Source organism: Paramormyrops kingsleyae, chromosome 1, assembly GCF_048594095.1.
Source record: "Paramormyrops kingsleyae isolate MSU_618 chromosome 1, PKINGS_0.4, whole genome shotgun sequence".
Taxonomy (NCBI): Eukaryota; Metazoa; Chordata; class Actinopteri; order Osteoglossiformes; family Mormyridae; genus Paramormyrops; species Paramormyrops kingsleyae.
This window is the reverse complement of record NC_132797.1, coordinates 13,794,629-13,816,795: the sequence shown is the minus strand read 5'-3', so window position 1 is coordinate 13,816,795 and position 22,167 is coordinate 13,794,629. Positions and strand designations below refer to the sequence as shown.

Here is a 22,167-nt window from a genome sequence, read left to right as displayed (position 1 = left end):
CGCCACCGGTATGTAAAAATGCTTTATGGGAAAAGTGGTACGTTGTAGATAAAATAATAAGCAACATATATCATCATTGAGGGTGATGTCATTTTATTTTTAATTCTAGTATTGTCCTTCAATTCGAAGTTTTCAGTAATTTGTAAAGATTAGTGAATATTTTCTTTTTAAAGAAAAATGCACCCCACTTCCAAACACGCAATATTTCCAACGACAAACGAAATACTGTAAAATGGCAAATGGCCTGTGCCGTATAGCGGTATCAAACTGTCGTAAACATGCCCCTGATTGCCGGGGTTTGAAACCCCTTCGGTCTCTTCCTACAGCACATAGACAGGATTTGGTATGATTTCGTGGATGCACTTTGAGAATTTCGTGTTTTAATGCACATTGTTTTGTTCTAAAAAATAACAATGATTTTTTTTTACATTTTAGAAACATGCCGGCTAAAGGTCCGTTGCAATCCGTCCAGGTTTTTGGACGTAAAGTGAGTACAAGTAGTTCATTTATTTCACGTGTTTAGCAATGTCTTTAGTTAGCCGAAGCTGAATAGGAACTGCGTGTATAATCAACACTGGATTTAAATTATGCTATTTTGCTGTCTATGTCGTATTCAGTGTATGATATTACGCGTCTCCTCACACGTTTTGAAATATGGTTAAGTCGGCTACAACTTAATTTAAAAGATTTTCCCGTGTTCCCGCGACGCGTGGAGGCTTGCGGCCTAGTTCATGGTGAGCTTGGGGGTAGCATAGACCATTATCGTTTGAAGTCAACGTTATTGTAAAATTTTAATATTTAAAAGGTTTTAGATTTTTGGGTGGTCAATAAAATGGGCTAGCTTATATTTAGGGTATCCTGCAAGACCTTCATTCCGGGGTTGTCCGCTTACACAGGCCTTGCTGCACACATGAGGAGACAGTTCATTTTTAAAGAAAACGCCTTAAATCGTACAAGTTTTAAGTACCACAATAGCCAGTGGCTGCATAACCATGTTTAAAACTTCGCCTTGAAGCTGCTGCTGTTTTTGGGGACTGGTATTAATAAGGTCTTGCTTGTTGCAGAAAACGGCTACGGCTGTTGCTCATTGCAAGCGGGGCAATGGCCTCATTAAGGTGAACGGAAGGCCTTTGGAGATGGTTGAGCCAAGCACTCTCCAGTATAAGGTAAGCTGGTTTGTAAGGGTCTACAGCAGGGTGTCCAATCTTATCCGCAAAGGGCCGGTGTGTATGCAGGTTTTTTGATATAACCTGTAGGTCAGCTGTTCAAACCCAGGTGTGAGGACTCTTCAGCCAATCAGTCCTCTAATTAGTAATCTAATTAGGGAGTTGCAGCGAAAACCGGCATACACACCGGCCCTTTGCGGATAAGATTGGACACCCCTGGTGTACAGTTTAAGGAGAAGCCATATTTGAATCTCAAAGAGTTGTTTTAATGACTGCTGGTCCACAGAATTCCAGACATTTCTGAAGCACAGATAAGTTCATGTTCTGGTTCCGTTGTCAGCTTTTTCGACCCATGTCTGTCGGATTGACTGAGCTGACCTTTGAGAGTTGCCCGTAGTGGTATAGTCATATGGTTTTTGTGCTTGATCTTAAATTTAACACAAATGCTATTTATCGTATTGTATCAATTGGTGTTTTCCTTGTTTCAGCTCCTAATTGCGTTACCAAAGATAATCGTGTTAAAATCTGATTTATTGTCCCGTGTTAAATCACCGTACTCCTATTGACTATTAGACAGACTATTGACTGTTATAGTGTGTTGCGATGCCAGTCGTCAAGGAAGTAGCTGCATAACAAGTGTTTTCAGTGTGGTGTTTAAGTTCTGAGGCAACTTTGTCCCTTCTAACACCTCAAATCCTCTGCCATCAGCTACTGGAACCATTGCTGCTTCTGGGTAAGGAGCGCTTTGCTGGCGTGGACATCAGAGTGCGTGTCAAGGGCGGTGGCCACGTGGCCCAGATCTATGGTGAGTAGGGCTGCAACAACTAATCGATTTAATCGATTAAAATCGATTATTAAAATAGTTGCCAACTAATTTAATAATCGATTAGTTGGGTCTATGTTATTATGCACATAAGTGCAGTGGCTACCTCCTAATTTGGGAGCGGTAAGCTAACCAAAGCCGCGGTGACAGTAAAGTACCATTAAGCTGGATGCCAACCGCCTTGAGTCGCTAACGTGATGAATTCTGGGAGAATTGGAAAAAAAAAACGTTTAAAAAATGGCGGAGGCGGACACAGCAGAGTCTTGTTTTAATTCAGTCATAATTTGACGATACGAGTCGGAGAGACACTGATGTATTATGTGACGTTGTGGAGTTTTTGGAATATTTTATGCAATTATTCAGATTACTTAACGCAAATCCTTCATTCAGTGGTGTAGTGGAGGGTAAATGCACATAACGCCATTTACGCACCTTTTAAATTTACAAAAAAGCGTGTACTCACCTTTTTTTTTTTTTGAGATCACTAATGTTAAGGATATAAATAGTTACCCACCGTTTTTACAGTTTACCCACCTTAAATTTCTTGTTACCACTACAGCACTGCTTCATTTCTTCATGATAGAAATTTATAGTAATGTCAAATGTTGTAGTAAGACCAGTTTTTGAAGGTCTCGATCTTGTCTTTGAATCAGCCGTATTTGTACTCGTTCATGTCATGAACTCGGGATTTTATTTCGAGTCCACAACTCTGAGAATATTCTTATTTATGAGCCATTTACTGTTGGATTGGATAACTAATAACTTCAAGTGCAACCAATGGCGTTACTGCCTGCCGCGTTACCCGCCCTGTCCCTTCACACATGCACATGTGTTTAAATGAACGCAGGGGAAGTCGTGGTTGTCAACACAATCAGCTATTATGTGGCTACAAATGTGGCTACATATACCACAACGTGTTTACCCTACCCTTCTATTAGGGAGGCGCCCCAAGTTAATTTCATTTAATTTTATTTTCTATATAGTGCCAGATCACAACAGAAGTCATTTAATCCTTTTATTAAACAAACTAAATAGCCTTATGTTATTTATCTTATTTACAGTTCATCACTGTAGTATGCTGAAACATCGCTTAGTCACTAAAGTCTATGGCGTTTCATGAGAGTGCAAGCCGGCGCATTTTTAGCGTAAAATGTGGAAAAGGCTTTTTCTCCGCAATAAATTTCACTTTGTCCATAATAAATGCAGACACACATTCGCTTGCATGCTCTCTCCCCCTGTCACATACTTATATCAACATTAAATAACATTAGACAATTATTTAATAATATTCTTAGTAGCAGCAGCGGTAGTCTGTGCTTTTACATTAAAAATACATTGTACTGAATACATTATCTAAAGCACCATGCTGGTTGCACTTCATAATAAAATATAAAATAAACTTTTTATACTCTTAATGTAGCATGCATTTGTTTTTTATGTGAGTTGCTGGAAACAACCTTTGTACAAAGACAGACTGGGTTATTAAAAATTGCTGGAAATTGAATCCCCCCCCCCCCGATTAATCGAAAAAGTAATTGACAGATTAATCGATTATCAAAATAATCTTTAGTTGCAGCCCTAATGGTGAGCCCCCGCTTGATATGATTTTAGAGCAGTCTGTTCTTGATGATCTCAGGATGGGCTTGGTCCAAGCAAAGGCTTCTGCAATAGGGGTGGGCGGGAAATCAAACCTTTTACAAATCACTATTTTTCGATATGGTGATTTTAATATTGCGTGAGTTAAAAATCGATTCCTAAAAATCAGTTTTAACATGGGTTACTGAAATTATGTTGTTCACATTTGGTACTGCTAATATTTGACCAGTTGCCCGCTGCCTGATTTTGAGGTTCTGTTGTGTGAATTTGGCACAGTGCTGTCATGAATAAAAAGCATGTGCTGAGACTTTTCCTGCACCATCTTAGTTTAAAGCCACAGCTAACAGCAAGTGTGTGAAATGTAAACTGTCATTGAATATCTCTATACCTCTTCCCTGAACACGAAGAACAGTTTCTAATCAAAGTGAATGATTTACACCTTTTTTAAACTCCTCCCTCAGGTTTTACCTCACCCTGTGTCTTGCTTTTCATTGGTTATTGGTAGTCGCCACACTTCACACTACAGGATTTGGAGTTGACAGCAGGTCCGGATATTTAGCCTGCTAGATATCTGACAGGTATCTGTGAGGCATCGGCATCTCTGTCCCTGTTTTTAGACCTGGTCTTAATTTCCTGGCAAAAGCACACACTTGAATGGTATCGTCTAAAATGTTTTGGCATGTTGGATGTGCTTTCAGAAGAATATCCGAGTTAGGTATAACAGAACCGTCAGACAGTCTTATCAACTACTACTCTCTCCCCGGTGTTGCTGTAATTTATTGGGAAGCTAAAATATTCCCAAACTACTGATTTAAGTGATGTGGGAGGGTCATTGAGTGCTCCAGTACTAGCTGTGACTAGGGCTACGTTCACATTACAGGACAAATGTGGCCCAAATCCAATTTTTTGCTCTTATGTGACTCATTGCATTTTTTCATGACAATGTGAATGGCACAAGTCACATGGAATCCATTTTTTTCAATTGCGATTTGGGCCACTTCAGTATGTGGTCATAAATCGGATACAGGTCTGATTTTTTTGCAATGCAACCTCAGTCTGAACAGCGAAATCGGAATTCATGCAACTTTTACGTCACTCCCGATCGACATTGGTCACAATTCTGCGCAGGCAGAAGTTACCATATGTCTCCGTCAGAGTGCCAAACATGGAGGAGAGCACAGAAGTTGGCCAGTGAGGTGCTGGATTTAATAAGCATTTGGGGAAATAAATCTGTTCAGGCAAAACTGGAAGGCTCAAATCAGAATTGAGCATTAAGCCCTGCAGTGTGAACGTAGCCTAACTGAAAGCCATAGTTAGCATAATGCTTTCCATTTTGAACATCTACATGTGAACTTACGTTTCACCTGTGTCAAGAAAGGTAATAATTTTTCATTGGGCGTTCCGAACTGAAAATTCTGTAACCGAAAGGCACACGATGAATATGTGAAAATGTGAAATGCTTTTCAGCGAAGTCTGTTTGACAATGCGCCATGTATCTCTATTTTTAAAGATGTATATTGATTCAAAATGAGGCGAAATACTTGTTTCTGTTAATATGCACCTATGAAGTCAATTCTGTAATCATTGTTTCTGGGACGCAGTTATAAGCCTGCAAGTTAAAAAAGATAATATGCCAACAGGCTCAAAGCTGTTGTAAATGTATCTTATTGTGGCTTGTAGTCACCCGAAAGATATTCAGTGGTTTGTAATTGCTGAAATGGGTGTGTGGATATTGAAGATCCAAGATTTATTGCCATGTGTGTTAAGTACAGCATGTACTAAAGTACAATGAAATTCGTACTTTTGAGTCTCCTTGCAGCCTGACTCATAAATGATAAATACAAGTGTGAATGGCGGTATTAGTATGTGCACAGTTAAATAATTGGGAATGGCGGTATTGGTATGTGCACAGTTAAATAATGACAGTGGGAGTGGCAGTAATATGTACAAAGATGTAGCAGCAATGAAGACGTAAATAGACAGCAGTGTGACAGCACCAATAGGGTATAGTTAAAGTATGGGGTATATAATGGCAGGTAAAAATAGATAGAATGGCATATGGAAGACACATGAGAATAAGTGTAATGGCAGCAGTACAGAATGATGTAATAGTGTGAGGAAATGTTAACATCTTTGGCTGTTTAACACTCATACTGCAGTGGGGAAGAAACAGTCTATATCTGGAAGTGTGTGTGTGTGTGTGGGAAAGAGTTTTGCCAGAGGGGAAGAGGGAGAGAAGCGACAGTGCTGGGTGGCTGGGGTCTCTCAGGCAGCGTTTATATATACCTGTTTTCTTGGGTCTAAACCTGAGCAGTTCACTGGCCGTACTGGGAACTGCGTAATGCCAGTGCCGTGCAGATGCGTGTGGGTTTCATCACTCTCTCCTTTTTTCTTCCCAGCCATCCGTCAGGCCATTTCAAAGTCCCTGGTTGCCTACTACCAGAAATGTAAGTACCCCCTGAGCACATGTATTTATTTATTTTTTTTGTCTAGGTAAGGCGCTGCTGACTGACCTTTTTATTTCCGCAGATGTGGACGAGGCCTCCAAGAAAGAGATCAAGGACATCCTGATCCAGTACGACAGGACCCTGCTGGTGGCTGACCCTCGCCGCTGCGAGTCCAAGAAGTTCGGTGGCCCTGGAGCCCGTGCGCGCTACCAGAAGTCTTACCGTTAATCTCTGTACATTTTCACACAATAAACGGACAAAGGAATATGCTGTCTCCTGTTTTATTAACTTCCTCAGGCATGTTTATTTGTAGGTTTTATTTATTGAAATGTAAATCTCTCTTTCTGCACCTGTTCCTTCATAAATGCGCTGCCCCCATCTGTGAATGTAGAATTTGTATGGAATGTTTGTATATGAATACAGTGGCCAGTTAACTTGGATTACTTCTGCATGTATGGATATAAAATCTTTGGGAAATTAGATGTTTTGTCACTGCAAAAACATCTCAATTTAATACTAGCTGAGTAGGAATAGCACACCTGTTACAGCTTCTGTGATAAAATCCCCACCTTGCTCTGTGTGGAGTTTGAATGTTTTAAGTGTGTTTCGTGTGTCTTTTTTGGGGGGGGTGGGGGGATGCTCTGCTTTCTTTTCACAGTTAGGAACTTGGTGTGGCTGGCATCTCATCCAGACTTTCCCATCTTGTGCAGTTTGCCATGAAAGCCATAGCTAGCTTCTCCATGACCTTGCACTGTATATGCGGACATTGGTGATGGATGGGTTACCCTTCGTTTGTACTGTAGTCATACACTATGCTAAGAAACTTACACAGTATACATTATTTAAAGATGTAATACGATTGTCGCAAGGGGGCAGTGGTTAACTTGTTTAAGTTATTCCTACCTGTTTGATTGCTGAAAACGTCATGCCTAACGTTGTCAATTGAAGATGGTTTATATTTTTGTAAGGGCAATGTGTGTCGCTCGCGATTTTCTAGGAAAAGGCATAAGACCACAGGTTATTAATCATTTTGGCAAATTCTCGAAATCAAAATATTTACGAATAAGGATTAAAGTTAAGTTTATGAGTTTGCGAATGCAGAATTTACGGGCACCTTAGAATAATCTATAGTTTTTGCTGTTTCATTTAGACCTACCTTCTATTTCGATAATGAGCACCGAATCTCCCATACGCACAATTAATACTTGCGAAGATTTTGAACCATCGCACCAAACACCTCACCAGTTATTTCGACAGATAAGTGGGTCGCTGCTTTCCGATAGGCAGAGACTGCGGCAGTGTGAGGCGCTGTAACTAATCCAGCCCTCTCGTGTAGGTCAAGGCGCCTTGTTATGTCAATGAAAGCGGGGATTTCATGGAAGATCTGCGAGACTCCACTGACTTTGGTGTCCCAGCGTGGATTTCTCTTTCCGACACAGACCTCGGAACTGGGACTCGGAAAATACTCCGGCGAAGAAACGCACTAAAATGCCCTCATAATTTCATACTTTACTTCCACTTGGACGCAGCCCTGAAATGAACATAAAGTGGAATTTGAAATTACTGTTTCCTTGGATAGTTGTAATCTTCCATCTGCTTGTTTTTCACGGTAGGTTGGGGATCTGATTTGACTTGTTTTCAAATAACGTGTTAACAGTGTTGCCGAGCTGAACAAAACATTTTATTCAGCTGTCACTGTATTACACCAGTTATACGATTCATATTTAAAAGCCGCATTGTCCTTACACTGAGAGTTGGGTTAGTGTTTTATTTAAACGTGTGTTTATCGTCATTCGAGTTACAAAGTAGGCTAATATTCACCGGATACCCTAGTACAAGTACTCCAACACATATAAAACTACTTATGGGCATACTTTTACAAAGAATTTTAACTATTATTAACATGTTTGGGCTGAATCTTTTCTGGTTAATCTATTCCCTGCATCATACTTAATTTCCATGCGAAACGCTCTGTCATATACGCGTTTCTTACGTATAGGTAACGTTATTTAATTTTTTTTGTTTGTGTAGTGAATGGAATAGCAATGTCACAAGGTGCGTCTTCTATGTGCAGTAGTTTTTTTTATTATAATATGTTAGTTATATTCGTAAATTATTTCGCATTAGGCTTATTTTGTAACAAAATTATACGTAATTAACGGGCTAAGGCGCCGTAATGTCATTGTAGTAATGGTACCCTAGTAATATAGGCCTAGTAGGAATAAATAGCGTGATTTCATTTCAAGTGTCAATTTGGTAAATATGTACACAATTCGATTGTGTACTAAATGGCATTTGGAAATTGCATGTGGGCAATATTTGAATATGTGGGCTGATCTGAAAAACGAACACAACCTGCAACTCATTTCTAGGTTATATAGATTTTTGTCATGGCTGCATTTTTATTACGTAGGAAAATTAATTCATTGCATTTATTATCATTTACTAAACTAAACATACATTTCTTTTGCAGGTCATCGATTTATCAGTCGGTATATTTAACTGACAATTTCTGTTAATGATTTAACCTGCATATCGTTTCTTCGCCAATTAGGTTTTAATTGCCAGTCGCCAAAGCCTCAAAGTAAATTCCCAAGGTACGTTTTTTTTTATCTTGTTCCATTACCATATATATATAAAGGTAAGGACATTATTCTGTGTATTATCACGACTTGAAATATTCACATTGAAATGAATATTAATTTTACTCTGGTGTCAGAAATGCTGTAGTTTATAGTTGTATTCTGTAATTCTATAATATTATGATCGGTTTTGACATATCGAATCACCATAACGTTACAAAGAAAAAACTAACGCTGGCGCTAGACATTTTTCCTGAAAGGCTGGGTACTCTCTCTCTCTGCTGGTTTTGGAGAAGCCTTATGAGTTATGAAGAACATGGTGATAAGTTGCTTGCGCCAAGCTGAGTTTACGTTACCCCTACAATATATGAGTCAGGGTCTTTATGCGTTAAAGCAAGAATACATGGTTCTATTTATGCATATTTTGAAGGAAATAAAATTCTAACATTATTCATAAAAAATACCAATTTAATTGCTCCATTACTAAAACGACAAAAAAAAAATCACATCCATCCTTCCTTCCATCCATTCATCCATCCATCTGTTTACAGCTCATTAACAACACAACAATATTTAAAAACGGTGCTGCTGCTTATATGATCTGTCCATGACATTTAGGAAGCAGTAATGTGTCACATTTTTTTTCCATAACGACAACTTATGAGTTTAAACAATGATACATTTCAGCCCCCATTTGAGCCAAAGAGGTATTGTATGAAACAGGAGGGGTAGTTTGGAGACCAAAACCTAAAGGTCAAATAAAAAAGGAATTAATATACAGTATGTTTTAATTTATAAGTAAAATGCAACTAGGGCTCGGAATGTTAAGTTCCTGTTGTCATGGTAACCAGTGCAGCATCTTTCCCTGTCTGAGAGTGATGGCATGAATTCCTACAGATACAGATAAATGTCTTTATAATTTCTGACCACTAGGCTTGAAGTTTCTACATTTTGTTTGTAGCAGTTAATTCTATATGTCTGAAGTAGTCTTTTCTCAGTAACTGACAGCTGGAAGTTGTCACATAAAGTCCACATTTTCCCAGCCCTGAATCTGCCATAGAGTGGTTACCCTCTTAACTCTACATAACACAGGTTTCCATTTGTTCCCCTCAGGAGAAGGTTTAACTCCCTCAGACAGAAACGAGATCTCCTTGGAGAGGTGGGTGCACTTAAGAGAAAGAGGGGGGGCAGGAGAACCCAAATGTTAAGGCGCACCCTGCGGCCACAAAGGCCCCTTTGTGCACGAAACACAAACGGTACAGTAGCTAACAGGTGCTTTCTCACAGTGCACTAGCGATCTGCCACCCAGTCTGTAGCAGACGAGCTTTCAGAGAGGTTTGCCATCTTCGGGCTGGGAGACGTGTGTGAACCAAAGAGCATATGAAGGATAACTGGAGGCTGACTTACTCTTTACAGCTAGACTTATTAGCAGGGCTTGAGTTGACACAGGATACATGTGGATGCCGTTCCCCTATGAGGGGGGAAAATGATGAAATCCATCCCCTTTGAAAATATAACCCCCCCCCCCCCCCCCCCCCCAAATTGTTCTGTCTAATTATCACTCACATCAAGGTAAATCAGTCAGCTATATCTGGGGTGCACACAGGGGTGTTGAAAAGGGGGGGGGGGGGGAGGTGTCAGGATGATTGGAAAGATCCTTGAGTGACATGGGCCCTGAAAAGATTATGAACATAATTGGATTGGTTTGGGTTGGGGGCTCATTATGATGGGGCCCAAAATATCTAGCAGCACCGGACAGAAACACAGTTTAATCTGAAATAAGCAATTGTCCCCCTCCCCCCAACAGATTTTTTAATTGCCCCTCCTCCATACCTCCACCACTCCTCTTGAAATATTTGTAAAAATCATCCACTGCTTATTACCTTCTATTCTTCCATCCAACTGGCTCGTGCTGCTGATAGAGTCCATTGAGCTTCATACTGACACAGCTTCCTTAATTATCCATGTGCAACATGAACCGGCAGTAAGGTGTTTATTGAAAGCTGAGGAGTGTTTTTACTGTTAATCTGATAGCGGAAACCCTCTCTGCATACTGTAGACCATCAGTCCCGTGCTTCCTGACTCCGCCTTGCCGAGAAGTATCCTGCATAACTTCACTGCCCGCCATGCCTCCACAGGTAAACCTTCCAGATCTTAATGTTAGTACTGAATGGTGACATTTTATTTACCCAGATACACGCTTCCTCCTCGCCCCCCCAACCCGCCTCGACGTGACCTCTTTAGGACCAGTGAAGCACAAGTGTCCCACTAGTGTTTCTCTGATTTTCTGGTTCCGGATGCAACAGGGGTGGAGTTCATGCGTCTGGAACATTCTCCAGCACCCGCGTCTCCTAGGGTACCTTGTGACCTCTGGTGCCGGAGCGGGACTGGCGTCAAAATGGGCGCCGGAGTTATGCGGGTTCTCATGGAAGCGGAGACATAGCGTCTCTTTGTCGCCGTGGACACCGCCGGCGGACTCGTATGTCTCAGGTTGTGACCGGCTGTCTCCCCTTTCAGAGTCCTGTAGCTGCCTTAATGGAGGCTGGTGCAAGGAAGGTGGTCTGTGTGACTGCGCCCAGTTCCAGGCCTCGGGCGAGCGCTGTCAGATCAGTGAGTGCACCGCTTTCCCGTCCCCTCACAATGGCGCCCCCTGGGATTTGCCCGGCCAGTGCAGAGTATTGCCTGCCTTGTTACCCTATCCCTTACTCCCACTGCATTAACCAGTCCCACTGTGACCACAGGCCTTTTAAATCAGCACCGTCTGGGAATGAATATATTGTTTTTATAATAATAATAACAACAACAACATTCTTCTTATCAGCAACAACAATAAGAATTTTGTTGTTATTGTTGTTGTTTTGGTTATAGCATTTTTTAAGTATTTATTAACTCATACTTGCTGTATAATCATCTACATGTGTGTATAGCTACTATGTACCTGAAGCAACATCACACTTTATTAATAGACTATTAATAGTTGATTCTAACTGATTTTACACTTGAGGATATTTTGGTAATACAGCCTTCTTGCTGAAACTTATTTGTAATTTGATTACAATTCAGATTGTATTGCGATGGTTTGCATCCTGATCATTGTGTGGATTCACTGCATTCCTAAAGATTTGGAATAAATGGACCTCCTCTAGGACTGAAATGATCAGAAATGAAATGTATGAACAGATCTATAGTGCATGCTGCATGAACAGATCTATAGTGCATGCTGCATGAACAGATCTATAGTGCATGCTGCATGAACAGATCTATAGTGCATGCTGCATGAACAGATCTATAGTGCATGCTGCATGAACAGATCTATAGTGCATGCTGCATGAACAGACTGGCCGAAGAACGGTCTGCTATATAAAAAGCAGTTTTAAGCCTTGCTGAAGGACCTTATTGCTGCCTTTGTTGATTCATATTTATAACATGAGAAAAGACCCTTTCCTTCCTCTCATGCTGAGCCCAATATTTAGCCCCTGCGTCCATAACATTACTGAGCGTTCGTGTCACATTGGCCTCCCCTACCTCTGCTCACTCCCATCAACCTCCCAGTTGCGAGTGGGCAGCAGCTCATCGACTGGAAAGCAGCGCCGCTCTCCGTGGGCATCCTGTCTAGATTGTTCCAAGGGGAGATTACAAACAATGACACTCTTTCTCCACAAAGCGCTGTCTCCGTTAGACAGAGGAACCCCCTTTTGTCAATGTGTGTTTTTGGGTCATTTGGGTTCTCGCTAACAAAGGCAGCTTTTAGCTTGCTGTCGCTGCCATGTCGTCCTGTCCACTTGTTTTCCAGGTGATGGCAAAAAACAGGTTTTTTTAAAAAAAAATATCTTTAAATGTTTGATGTCTGGGTCAGACCAGAGAGGACCAAACTTTGGTAAAAGGGCTTTCAGTTTCAGCGACAGATTTCTGGCGTTTCAGTGACACATAGAGTTGCCACCTGTCTCATATTTAATGGGATCATCCCATATTTTTGTATCCGGAACGAAATACAGTTTAATTGCCCTGGTTCCCCCTGCCAGCAAATCAGAGGTTGTCGTCCCTTATTTCTACAGATTGAAAGTGGCAACCCTACTTACACATGCAACTGACTGCAAGTTAGTTAGTAGTTTATCAGTAGGAGTTAGTAGCTGAGCTTTAGTAGACTCCAGCCGTTTGAAAGGGCGATTCACGCTGGGAACGCTAGTCACGCTTGGCCAGAGGTTTTCTCCTCCATTGTCTCCTTTGTACCTGACATACAGAAGTGCCCCTTCACTTCATACAAGCTTCAGGGATCCGTTCAGTGACTCAGTGACGGCGTGTTCTAATTACTCATACCCCTTATCTGCCTTATTATTGACTCACAAAAATCAGAGGGTATCGAATTTTAGGTCCATTCCAGAGTGTTGGGCAGTAATTATTAAATTCCTGTTCTTTATCTTTAAATGTCTAATAGAAGTATCCCAAATTAGCAATCCAATAACTAACATTTTTAATTCAGCGTTTTGGTTTTATTAAGTTTAAGGGAAACCTTGTTCATGGCAACAAAGGGACCTTCTGTTTTGAATTTTCCTGACCAGCGAGTTGGCATTGGCGATAATTAATCTTTAAATCTACACTCCGATTAATGTGTAATTCCTTGTCCTTTGAAAAGCTTCTACTCTAGTTAAAACAACAAATGGTACACAGTAAGGGGCAAATTACTGGTACTTGGTAAAACAAACATGTGACACATGACTGTTTTTGAAGTAATATAGTGTTAAATTAAACTACTTTAGAGTTAGTGTGCTATGACTCTGATGTGATTAATGTGCTTCCTATTTGAATTCAGTTGCCAACGCGGGTCAGGACAGAGATGGGATCTGTCGGTCTTGGGGACAGCACCACTTTGAGACATTTGATGGTATCTACTACTACTTCCCGGGAAAGTGTTCTTACATCCTGGCCAAAGACTGCCACAGGACGGAGCCACAGTACACGGTGTGGGTAGGTCAGACAGCCTTTGACCCCTGGTCTGCCGGTGATCCTTTGTTCCTCATGGCTCTCCATTAGAATGTTTCTTTGGAGTTATTTTTCTGAAAACTGATCACTTTCCTTAATATTGACATCTGAACCAACAAATTGCTATTTGATTGCTTCTGGATGCTCGTTATCTATTGATATTGATACCCTCTTCTGAGAGATGCTGATTTTACCAGCTGCCTGTCATGGCTTATATAAACGGTCCTGTTCTGGTCTCCCAGTTTCAATCCACAGTAATATCTCACCCTCACAACCACCAGGTGCACAACGAGCGGGACTGTGAAGGACCAATGTACACCTGTGCACGCTCCCTCAGCCTCTACTTCCCCAATGAGGAGGAGATCCTCATTGCTGAGTACCAGGTCCACAAGGGGGGTGTCAGGTGACTGTGGGGAACCCACTGGGCTGGAGGGGGGGGGGGGTAATGGGGGAGGGAAGGCGTTGACACTTTTGGAGATGAGCATGAGGAGATTCGGGAACTTGAAGTGAGCTGGTGTGTAAGGATGATTTTATGCAACTGGATATTTTACTGGAGCATGAACCACAGAATCAGAGGGGGGGGGGGGCAAACTCATAAGGCTTTAGGCCTGAACTATATTCTTTTTTTTAAACAGAAGGTTATACCTGAATTTTTCAAAAGCAAGCAGACAAGTGGACTTGCACTACAGATGCATACTGTGCTCTATGTACTGGTGCAACCCTGAATTATGGTTTATATCCTTGATCACATTTTTAGAGTAATATTAGTTAATAATGCTGTGTGTCGTTAGACGTAATGACTCACTTAATGGCTGACTATATCTAACGATTTTCTTGCGATTTGGGAGCAGTAAGGGCAGATATTTACATGTCACATCCTGCCACGTTCCCATTGGCCAGACTGAGTTTACCGCAGACCATCCACAACGTGTTCATCGAGAGGCTGGCCGACTACATCCTGGTGAAGAGCACGTTCGGCCTCTCCCTGGCCTGGGACGGGGGCTCTGGTGTCTACATCAAAATGACGGAAGAGCACAAAGGCCGGCCTTGTGGACTCTGCGGGAACTACAATGATGACGGATCGGATGACCTCACCACCAGCTACGGTATGCCCAGTGAGGCTCCGGCGGCACTTATTCAGTCAGTCGTCGCCGGATTCAGCCCGGTGCTGCGTCCGGGGGGCTGCTGCTCCCCACCAGGATACGGAATTGTTACCGTGCCTCTGACCGGCCTTTGTGGTGCTGTGAAGAATAGGTCAGCCCAACTCCTGAAACCTGGCACCATGCTAACAGGCACCCTGCATGCTAATTGGGCCTGATGTCTTCTGGGTAAAACAGGTGTACGTTTGGCTATAACTTGTGGATGCAAACATGTATCTTAGTGCATATCACAAGGATCCCTCCAAAAGTCCCCTCAAGGTGCTTAGATTTCCTTAGCCACACTTTCCGATCCGCCGAGTTTAAAGGATTCCAACTGTATTCGTACACCATTCCTGGCAACAAAGAGCCTCGTCTTTGGCTCTCAGAATTTTGCACCCGTTGACCAAAGGGATGCATTTCAGGTGACTCACGAGTTTGGGTTTAGTAGTTGGCGCTCGGTGGTGAAACCGTACCACAGCCTCCACACCGAAAGTAGAGTCAAATATCACATCTGCTGCATTTTCCAGACTAATGGGAGATGTTTGAACGCGGTGACACTCGCTTTGCCCCTGTCACCCCCCCGTCCCCCGCAGGCGTGAAGACCGAGGACACGGCGGACTTCGGCAACAGCTGGCACGTAGACCTTCCTCACCAGGCACCCTGCGAACCCGTGGAGGACGACTTCTCCGGGCCCTGCAAATCTGAGTCTGATATGGAGGTAGGTCACCGCCAGACTGTGTGGTCATATTTAATGAAAATGCTTTGGCTCTGAGCATGTGTTAATAACCTGCGGTGAGTAAGCAGCCGGGCAGGCAGGAGTGTTTACGGTTACGGTGATGAGTGAAGCGAGAAGAGTCGCTTTATCGGAGGCTGGGAGCGGCTGATTCTACGTTCGCTTGGCCGCAGGACGCCGTGGAGAAGTGCAGCGTCCTCCTCTTCTTCCCCTTCCTCTCCTGCCATGAGAACATCGACCCCAACCCTTTCGTGGCCAGCTGCGTCTCCGACCTGTGTGTGTGAGTCGCAGGATTTCCAGCCTCCTCTGCACCCCATCCCCACATGCCCCTCAACACTATAATTGAAGCAGCCCCCCCCCCCCCTCACCCCCAGGAGCTGGCAGTTCACCTGGGAGTCTTTCAATTGAGGGGATTATATTTATTGTGGAAAAATAATTAAATGGAGTTTGGGTTGCTTTAAAGGTAAGAGCTGGAGTGAGGGACTCTAATTTGTTGATGACTGAGGTGCTTTCAAGCGTGTAATGTCAGAAGCAGAGGGGGGGGGCAACGTTGATTATTTTAGACACTATACATTTTTGTTGCCTATCAGGACATCATGCTGAAACACTGAAATTTTCCTGAGATTAATAAGTAGACTACTCTACAAATGGATACCAGGGTCACTCTTAAGTGCGTACTGTCTATTTTGACTATTTCCAGTGAATACATTTTCATAAATTTAATAAAAATAGATTTTCATGTAGACTATATTGTGTAAAATTAAGACATACAGAAATGTATACATCATTTTCTAGTAAAACCAAGTAGCTAAAACCAAATTGTTTTGTTAGTTAAATTAAAAATAATATTTCAGTTTGAATTCAGTTTCATTTTTCTGAAGTGCTTTTCACTATGTAGTTGCTCCAAAGAATTTTGTATACAGAAATGCGAACACTCACAGTGTGCTGCAAGCAGAAAACTGATTGAATAATATACTGCAGGAATCCCAGAGCTCCCAGTTTATTGCCGATCTGTTTAAAGGTGCCGTCTTGTGCACAGGTCTGACGATGAGGAGACGTTCTGTCGGACCCTGGTGGAGTACACCAGGGCCTGCTCGCACGTGGGCTACCCCGTGAGAGAGTGGAGGGACAGCTTCCCCACCTGTGGTGAGTGATCAGGTGGCACTATTCGCTCCAGTAAGTGGTGTCACAGTGACAGTCACTATTATTGTTCAATAGATACCTCTGGAAATCACCTAGTGGAAGTCAAAGTTTGGACACCATGTGTGATCAGACACTATCACTCTCCTTTGGAGACCGCTTGGTGTGTCAAAACTTTTAACTGGTACTGACTTACCTGGCTAGAGAGCACAACAGCAGAGCTCCTTGTGCAAATGAAATGGGCCCTTAAATTTGCATATCTAACGACCATGCTGCCTACCCATGATGCCCTGTTCGTACTCCATGCCCTCACTAGGCTGTCATTAGACAGAGGGGCGCTGACGTCGTTTTGGGTCTTTCCAGCTGACCGCTGCGAGGACAGCTTCGTCCACAGGGACTGCATCAGCTGCTGTCCCCCCACCTGCACCTTTGAGAAGGAGTGTCTCGGCACCAACCTGCACTGCTTGGATGGCTGCTACTGCCCCGATGGTACAAACCCCCCACCCCCCGCCTGTTTTAGCCTGTCTTTAGCTTCTCCTTAAATACAGCACTCTGGAATTATAAGCATTTCAATTGCTAGGCAGTATCTCAAAGTGTCACATGTCCACATACGAGGAAGATTCCGAAGATCGCCTGCAGTGATTTAGTCTAACAACAGATCTGATTTAAATAAGTAAGAATTTGAGCGGTATAAAAAGCGATTTTGGCACCACAGGGACTGGCATCGTAGGGTTACTTAACTCAAGCTCACCGTCTTATAGTTAAACGGTAAAACCTTCTTAACGCACAGGCAGCTTCGCCACCACCCCGATGAGTCATTCTTAGAGAGTGCTTTAAACGTGACCTGTCCTTTTTCCCTCTGAATGGGTCAGTAGTGCGGGGGCAGTCTGTGTTGATAATGGGACTGAGACAATGAGACTGAGACTTTCTGTGTTTCATGGTAGGGATGATTCTGCAAAATGGCACTTGCATTGCTGTGTCCCAGTGCCCCTGTGTGTACCACGGCCACGCCTTCCCCCAAGGCCATGTGCTGGAGCAGGGCTGCAGTTCCTGGTGAGTCCCCCCCTGCCCCCCCCCCCAAACCATCTATGAGCTCATACTTAGACTTAGCTTTATTATTGCATATTACGTAGGTATGTGCGAGGAATAGAGGAATATGGCATCCCATGTTAGGACAGTCACAAGAATGAAACATTACACTAAACCAGCATACAGTGATGACACTAATCCAGTAGCATTGCTGCCTTACAAAGGTAAAACACAGTAACTACAATGACACTGATATTGAGAAAAAGGGTGTTTTACCTCAGTTTTATTCAAATTTGAGCATTTGCTGTTATAAGGTAAAGGTGACTCGATTTTGGTCAAAGCCTGTGATATTAGAAGCCTAATATATTAAAAAATTGAGTTGAATGCAATGGTTTGTAATAAAGAACGGACTCACTACTTATTGACGCACATAAAAACACGGCACGGCTTCAGCAAGTTGTTGACTCGAGGTACAGAACCTTATGTAGTTGCTTTTATTACTACTGTTTGATTATTATTATGTACAGTATTATAACTATTCTGACTTACCTACAAATTTGACTTGAAGACAGACTTAGGGAATGGATTTCATTTGTAACCTGGGGATTGCGGGAGAAATCCCAGGAAAGCACTGGGAGGACATCGAGACGTGCTCTGGGCATTGAAAGGTCACAGGGACACTGTTAAACTGGTACATATTAATTAATGGTTAATCAATTGAGGAGAGTCAATCCTTTGACAAGAAAATAAATCTGATGAGATTAAAGTTGCTGGCACCATGCAGAAACGCCCTGCAGGCTCCAGGATACCGAAGGCTTTGTTTGCATGGCCCGTTGAATGCTTATGAAGAGCCACCTGTCCTTGATGTGTTCCAGTGTCTGCATGGGAGGTGTGTGGAACTGCACAGAGGGCAACTGTACAGGTAACCCCGCCTTTGTCAGTCTGTAACAAACCTTTATTTAATCACCACCGTGGAGATGAGTAATTTCTGCCTTAACGGCTTCATCCTCATGTCGCTTTCTCAATTGGCTTGCAGCGGAGTGCTCCATCATGGGCAACTCGCACATCACCTCATTCGACGGGCGGATCTTCACACACCTGGGCACCTGCCAGTACGTGCTGGTGAAAAGCCGGGGAAGCACCCGCTTCATGGTGACCCTGCAGAACGTGCCCTGCGGTGAGGTAACACACGCTCCGTGGCTTCCACACTACCATCCATGACCTGCTCCATTTATACCTCCATCCATGGCCTTCTGCATCTCCATCACCATTCATGCTCTTTTCCATCTATACCACCTTCCATGGCCTTCTACTTTCACCATCACCTTTCATGGTCTTCTCCATCTCCACCTCCAGCTTCTTTATGAATTCCACTATTCAAAGTCATCTCCATTTATTATTCCATGTTACAGCTTCTTCAGCTACACCCCCATCCATGGTCTTTTCCATAAACAACACCACCTCCTCAAACAGCAAGAAGACTTTAATGTATTACTACATCTACGCAATCATTTGATTCATTTGAATGAGTATGAATGATGTGCAGTGACTGCTATCCTGCAGCAATCCGTCGCCATGAGTGTTTTTAACCTGGGCAGTTGTGTAATCTTTAATCAGTGCTTGCTTGACCCGGCCGTCCTTGTGGAGCGTTCTGTGTGAAGTGGAGTTTGTGAGACAGTATTGATCTCTGACACAGCCACGTGAGAGGGCATATGCTTTTGGCTGTGAAACGTGACTGAGGTGGTAATGAGGCTGTACCATTACAGGGGGGAGTGTGAGAGCTGCCTGCTTTTCCAACCCAACCCCCAACCCCCTTCCCCCACCTGCACCCCCCGCAGAGGCAGGAGCACCCCTGCATCCATTCGATGACACTGGTTGTGGATGAGGACGTGAGCCGGCAGGTGACCCTCACCAGGGAAGGAGAGGTCTTCATCGGGGTCAATCAGGCGACTGGCCTGCCCTACTCCGACGGTGAGAGCACCCGAGGCCGTGCTGTTTCCATGGGCCTCTCTATCTTCTTAGATGCTGTTTTTCTGGTTTTGCTTGCAATCAGTGTTCCTTGTTGGCTTTTACCATGGACTGCTGGACCAGCGGGGCCACCTGTGCCCGGGTAAATTTGGAGCATCGAGAATCGTGATGAACAGTTATGAAAAGATGCCTAGAAATAATTTAATGCTAACCCATATAACTTTTATTAATAAAAACCTGATTTCTATCCATGTCTTTTTTTAAAACAAAAATGTGATCTGAAATCTACCAATCCATTGTATTTTATACCTTAAAATTATTGCTGCATCATCAGAAGCATTAACCAAATCTCAACAGACACAAGGCAAGAATGTGTATAGTGAGCCGGGCAGGTAAAAAAGAGTTTTTCAAAAGCAAACAGAGAAGTTTGCATGATTTATTGGCTCCCACCCTTGGTTGAGATACATTCCACAGTCCATGGTTTTTACAGTCTATCACAGGTTTCTTCTCTCACAGGATCATGTCATGTCTATGCTCTACATCTGCAAGTTCTGCTAGTAGCAGAGAAATGTTCTCGTGCTTGAACAGACTCCTTTCTCTCATCTGTCCCGCCTCTCCCCTCTCTCTGCCGTCCCATAGATACGGTGGAGGTTCGTCAGCTGACGTCCCTCTTCGTGCAGCTGCACACTGTCTTCGGCTTGCACGTGCAGTTCGATGGGCGTGGCGGGCGCCTCTACGTGCTGCTGGACAGCAGCTGGAAGGGCTTCACCGTGGGCTTGTGTGGCACCTTCAACGGGAACCTGCGCGATGACTTCCTGTGAGCCCCAAACGCTGCCCCAACACACCCAGATCTGCCTGCCTGTGGAAGGCAGGACTGAGAGTAACATCAGTCTGTAATGTTTCTGAGATGATTGCATGATGAAAAAGATTCTTTATTGGCCATGTGCAACAGGTGTATCGCAGTACTTATTAGTTGGGCCTTACTTGAGGTGTTTCTCAATATATGTACTTGACCATACTTATGTTCTTGTCTTCCATTGTTGAAGACCAGTTCCAATGCTAAGAACAGAAATAGAAAAGATGGTAAAAATCCCCGTGTCATTTTTGCCCCTCCCCATATATCAATGGGCTGCATCCAGACCAATCCCATGATTCATTTTTCATTTTCATTATTGAGAGGCAAGTTAGCAAGGATGCTCTTGCCAAGACCACAAGTAAGATCTCTGCATTCTTGGTATTGAGAAACACCCTTGGTTACAAAGAACTAAACATGACAGTACAAAACAACATGGATAGTGTAAAACAATACAAGATTGTGCAGAACAATACAGATGATTCATGACAATCCAATAAAGTACAAAACAAATACAGTAAGTGTAAAAAGCAATGTAAAACTGTACCGAACTAGATTGTTTGTGGTCAGTGGCTGATAAAGTGCAGTAACAGATCTATAAATTGGGCGTGCCTCAGATATGACTGTTAGGTACATGCAGCATTTATGGCATGCTGGTATTCTGTGGATTGTCCCACAGGAATGTAACATGAGACATGCAAATACATTGTGAGATATTGTAGTTAAATTGTCTCACCACAGAGGGTTTTATTAAGCTTGCATGGTTGATGGTACCCCTCACATTTCAGGAGTATCTTCAACGAGTTAGGCCTGCTTCTCTACCGGAGTCATTATGTCTGTCGTCAGTGATACTTTGCTATCTGGGTTTGGCTGAGATGCTTTTCTCCAGGTTTAACCTAAATTTTGGCACCAGTATCATTTAGTACCAGTAACGTCTGTCTCACAGTATGACCATGAGATGCCATGATGCTGGCCGTGTTTCCTCACAGGTCCCCGTCGGGCATGATCGAGGGCACGCCCCAACTCCACGCCAATGCCTGGAAGGTCTCCTCAGCATGCAGCAACCCTGTCAATGTGCCCATTATTGACCCCTGTGACCTGAACCAGGAGAATGGTACTGCTCATTACATCTGATCAGCTCTTTATCTACCCCCTGAGATACACAGAAGAAAGGTTATTGAGAAGTACAGTTGCAGTTATTTGCGGTCAAAATATTGTGTAGATTGTTATGACTCCTCCAGCCCTGCCGGGGGAGAAGGGGTTAGACACCAATTGTGCAACCAAAGCTTCCCTTGCAAGACTGAAGAGCTCATAATTTATAAATCATAGTATAAATACATAATAAAGTGTAAAGATTTATCTTCAGCTCATTTGAAGTGCAGAAGCTCGAGCCGGCTTGTAAAAGATGGCCGTGTGCTGCTCTCCTGCAGGGTTTTACGCCTCGCTGTGCGTTGTGCTCACAGAAGAGCTCTTTGCTCCCTGCCATGAATACGTCAGCCCCAGCGTGTACTACCAGCAGTGCCGCTTCCAGGCGTGCCTCTGTGGCGGTAGCTGCATGTGTACGGCCCTGGCACACTACGCCTACGTCTGCGCCAAGCACCAGGTGGTCATTAACTTCCGGGCCCACGTGTCCGAGTGCGGTGAGTGATGGGGGTGGGGGCTTTGGGGCTGAGGGACCGCCTCACAAATAACAGTCATGGTATCAGTTCTG

At 43.3% G+C, this 22,167-nt stretch overlaps 2 protein-coding genes across 2 annotated transcripts in view; both read left to right on the top strand.

Annotated features, from left to right (window-relative positions):
• Positions 1-264: 264 nt before the first annotated feature.
• On the top strand, positions 265-6,297 carry rps16 (ribosomal protein S16). Its single transcript, XM_023838668.2, has 6 exons — positions 265-343; positions 436-487; positions 1,065-1,166; positions 1,875-1,971; positions 5,985-6,032; positions 6,115-6,297. Exons 2-6 carry the CDS (start codon positions 440-442, stop codon positions 6,258-6,260), a joined length of 441 nt encoding a protein of 146 aa, XP_023694436.1. The 5' UTR covers positions 265-343; positions 436-439; the 3' UTR covers positions 6,261-6,297.
• Positions 6,298-7,372: 1,075 nt separating this feature from the next.
• The window catches only part of otogl (otogelin-like), a 41,104-nt gene continuing 26,309 nt past the window's right edge, over positions 7,373-22,167 (top strand). Inside the window, exons 1-19 of the mRNA XM_072710041.1 lie at positions 7,373-7,641; positions 8,587-8,629; positions 9,728-9,773; positions 10,674-10,752; positions 11,132-11,224; positions 13,425-13,579; positions 13,876-13,997; positions 14,495-14,700; positions 15,327-15,451; positions 15,640-15,746; positions 16,506-16,612; positions 16,970-17,095; positions 17,551-17,659; positions 18,511-18,557; positions 18,672-18,817; positions 19,474-19,606; positions 20,243-20,420; positions 21,446-21,570; positions 21,887-22,096. Of these exons, the coding sequence (XP_072566142.1) occupies positions 7,569-7,641; positions 8,587-8,629; positions 9,728-9,773; positions 10,674-10,752; positions 11,132-11,224; positions 13,425-13,579; positions 13,876-13,997; positions 14,495-14,700; positions 15,327-15,451; positions 15,640-15,746; positions 16,506-16,612; positions 16,970-17,095; positions 17,551-17,659; positions 18,511-18,557; positions 18,672-18,817; positions 19,474-19,606; positions 20,243-20,420; positions 21,446-21,570; positions 21,887-22,096 (2,230 nt within the window). The 5' untranslated portion in view covers positions 7,373-7,568. The remainder of the gene's footprint in view (positions 7,642-8,586; positions 8,630-9,727; positions 9,774-10,673; positions 10,753-11,131; positions 11,225-13,424; positions 13,580-13,875; positions 13,998-14,494; positions 14,701-15,326; positions 15,452-15,639; positions 15,747-16,505; positions 16,613-16,969; positions 17,096-17,550; positions 17,660-18,510; positions 18,558-18,671; positions 18,818-19,473; positions 19,607-20,242; positions 20,421-21,445; positions 21,571-21,886; positions 22,097-22,167) is intronic.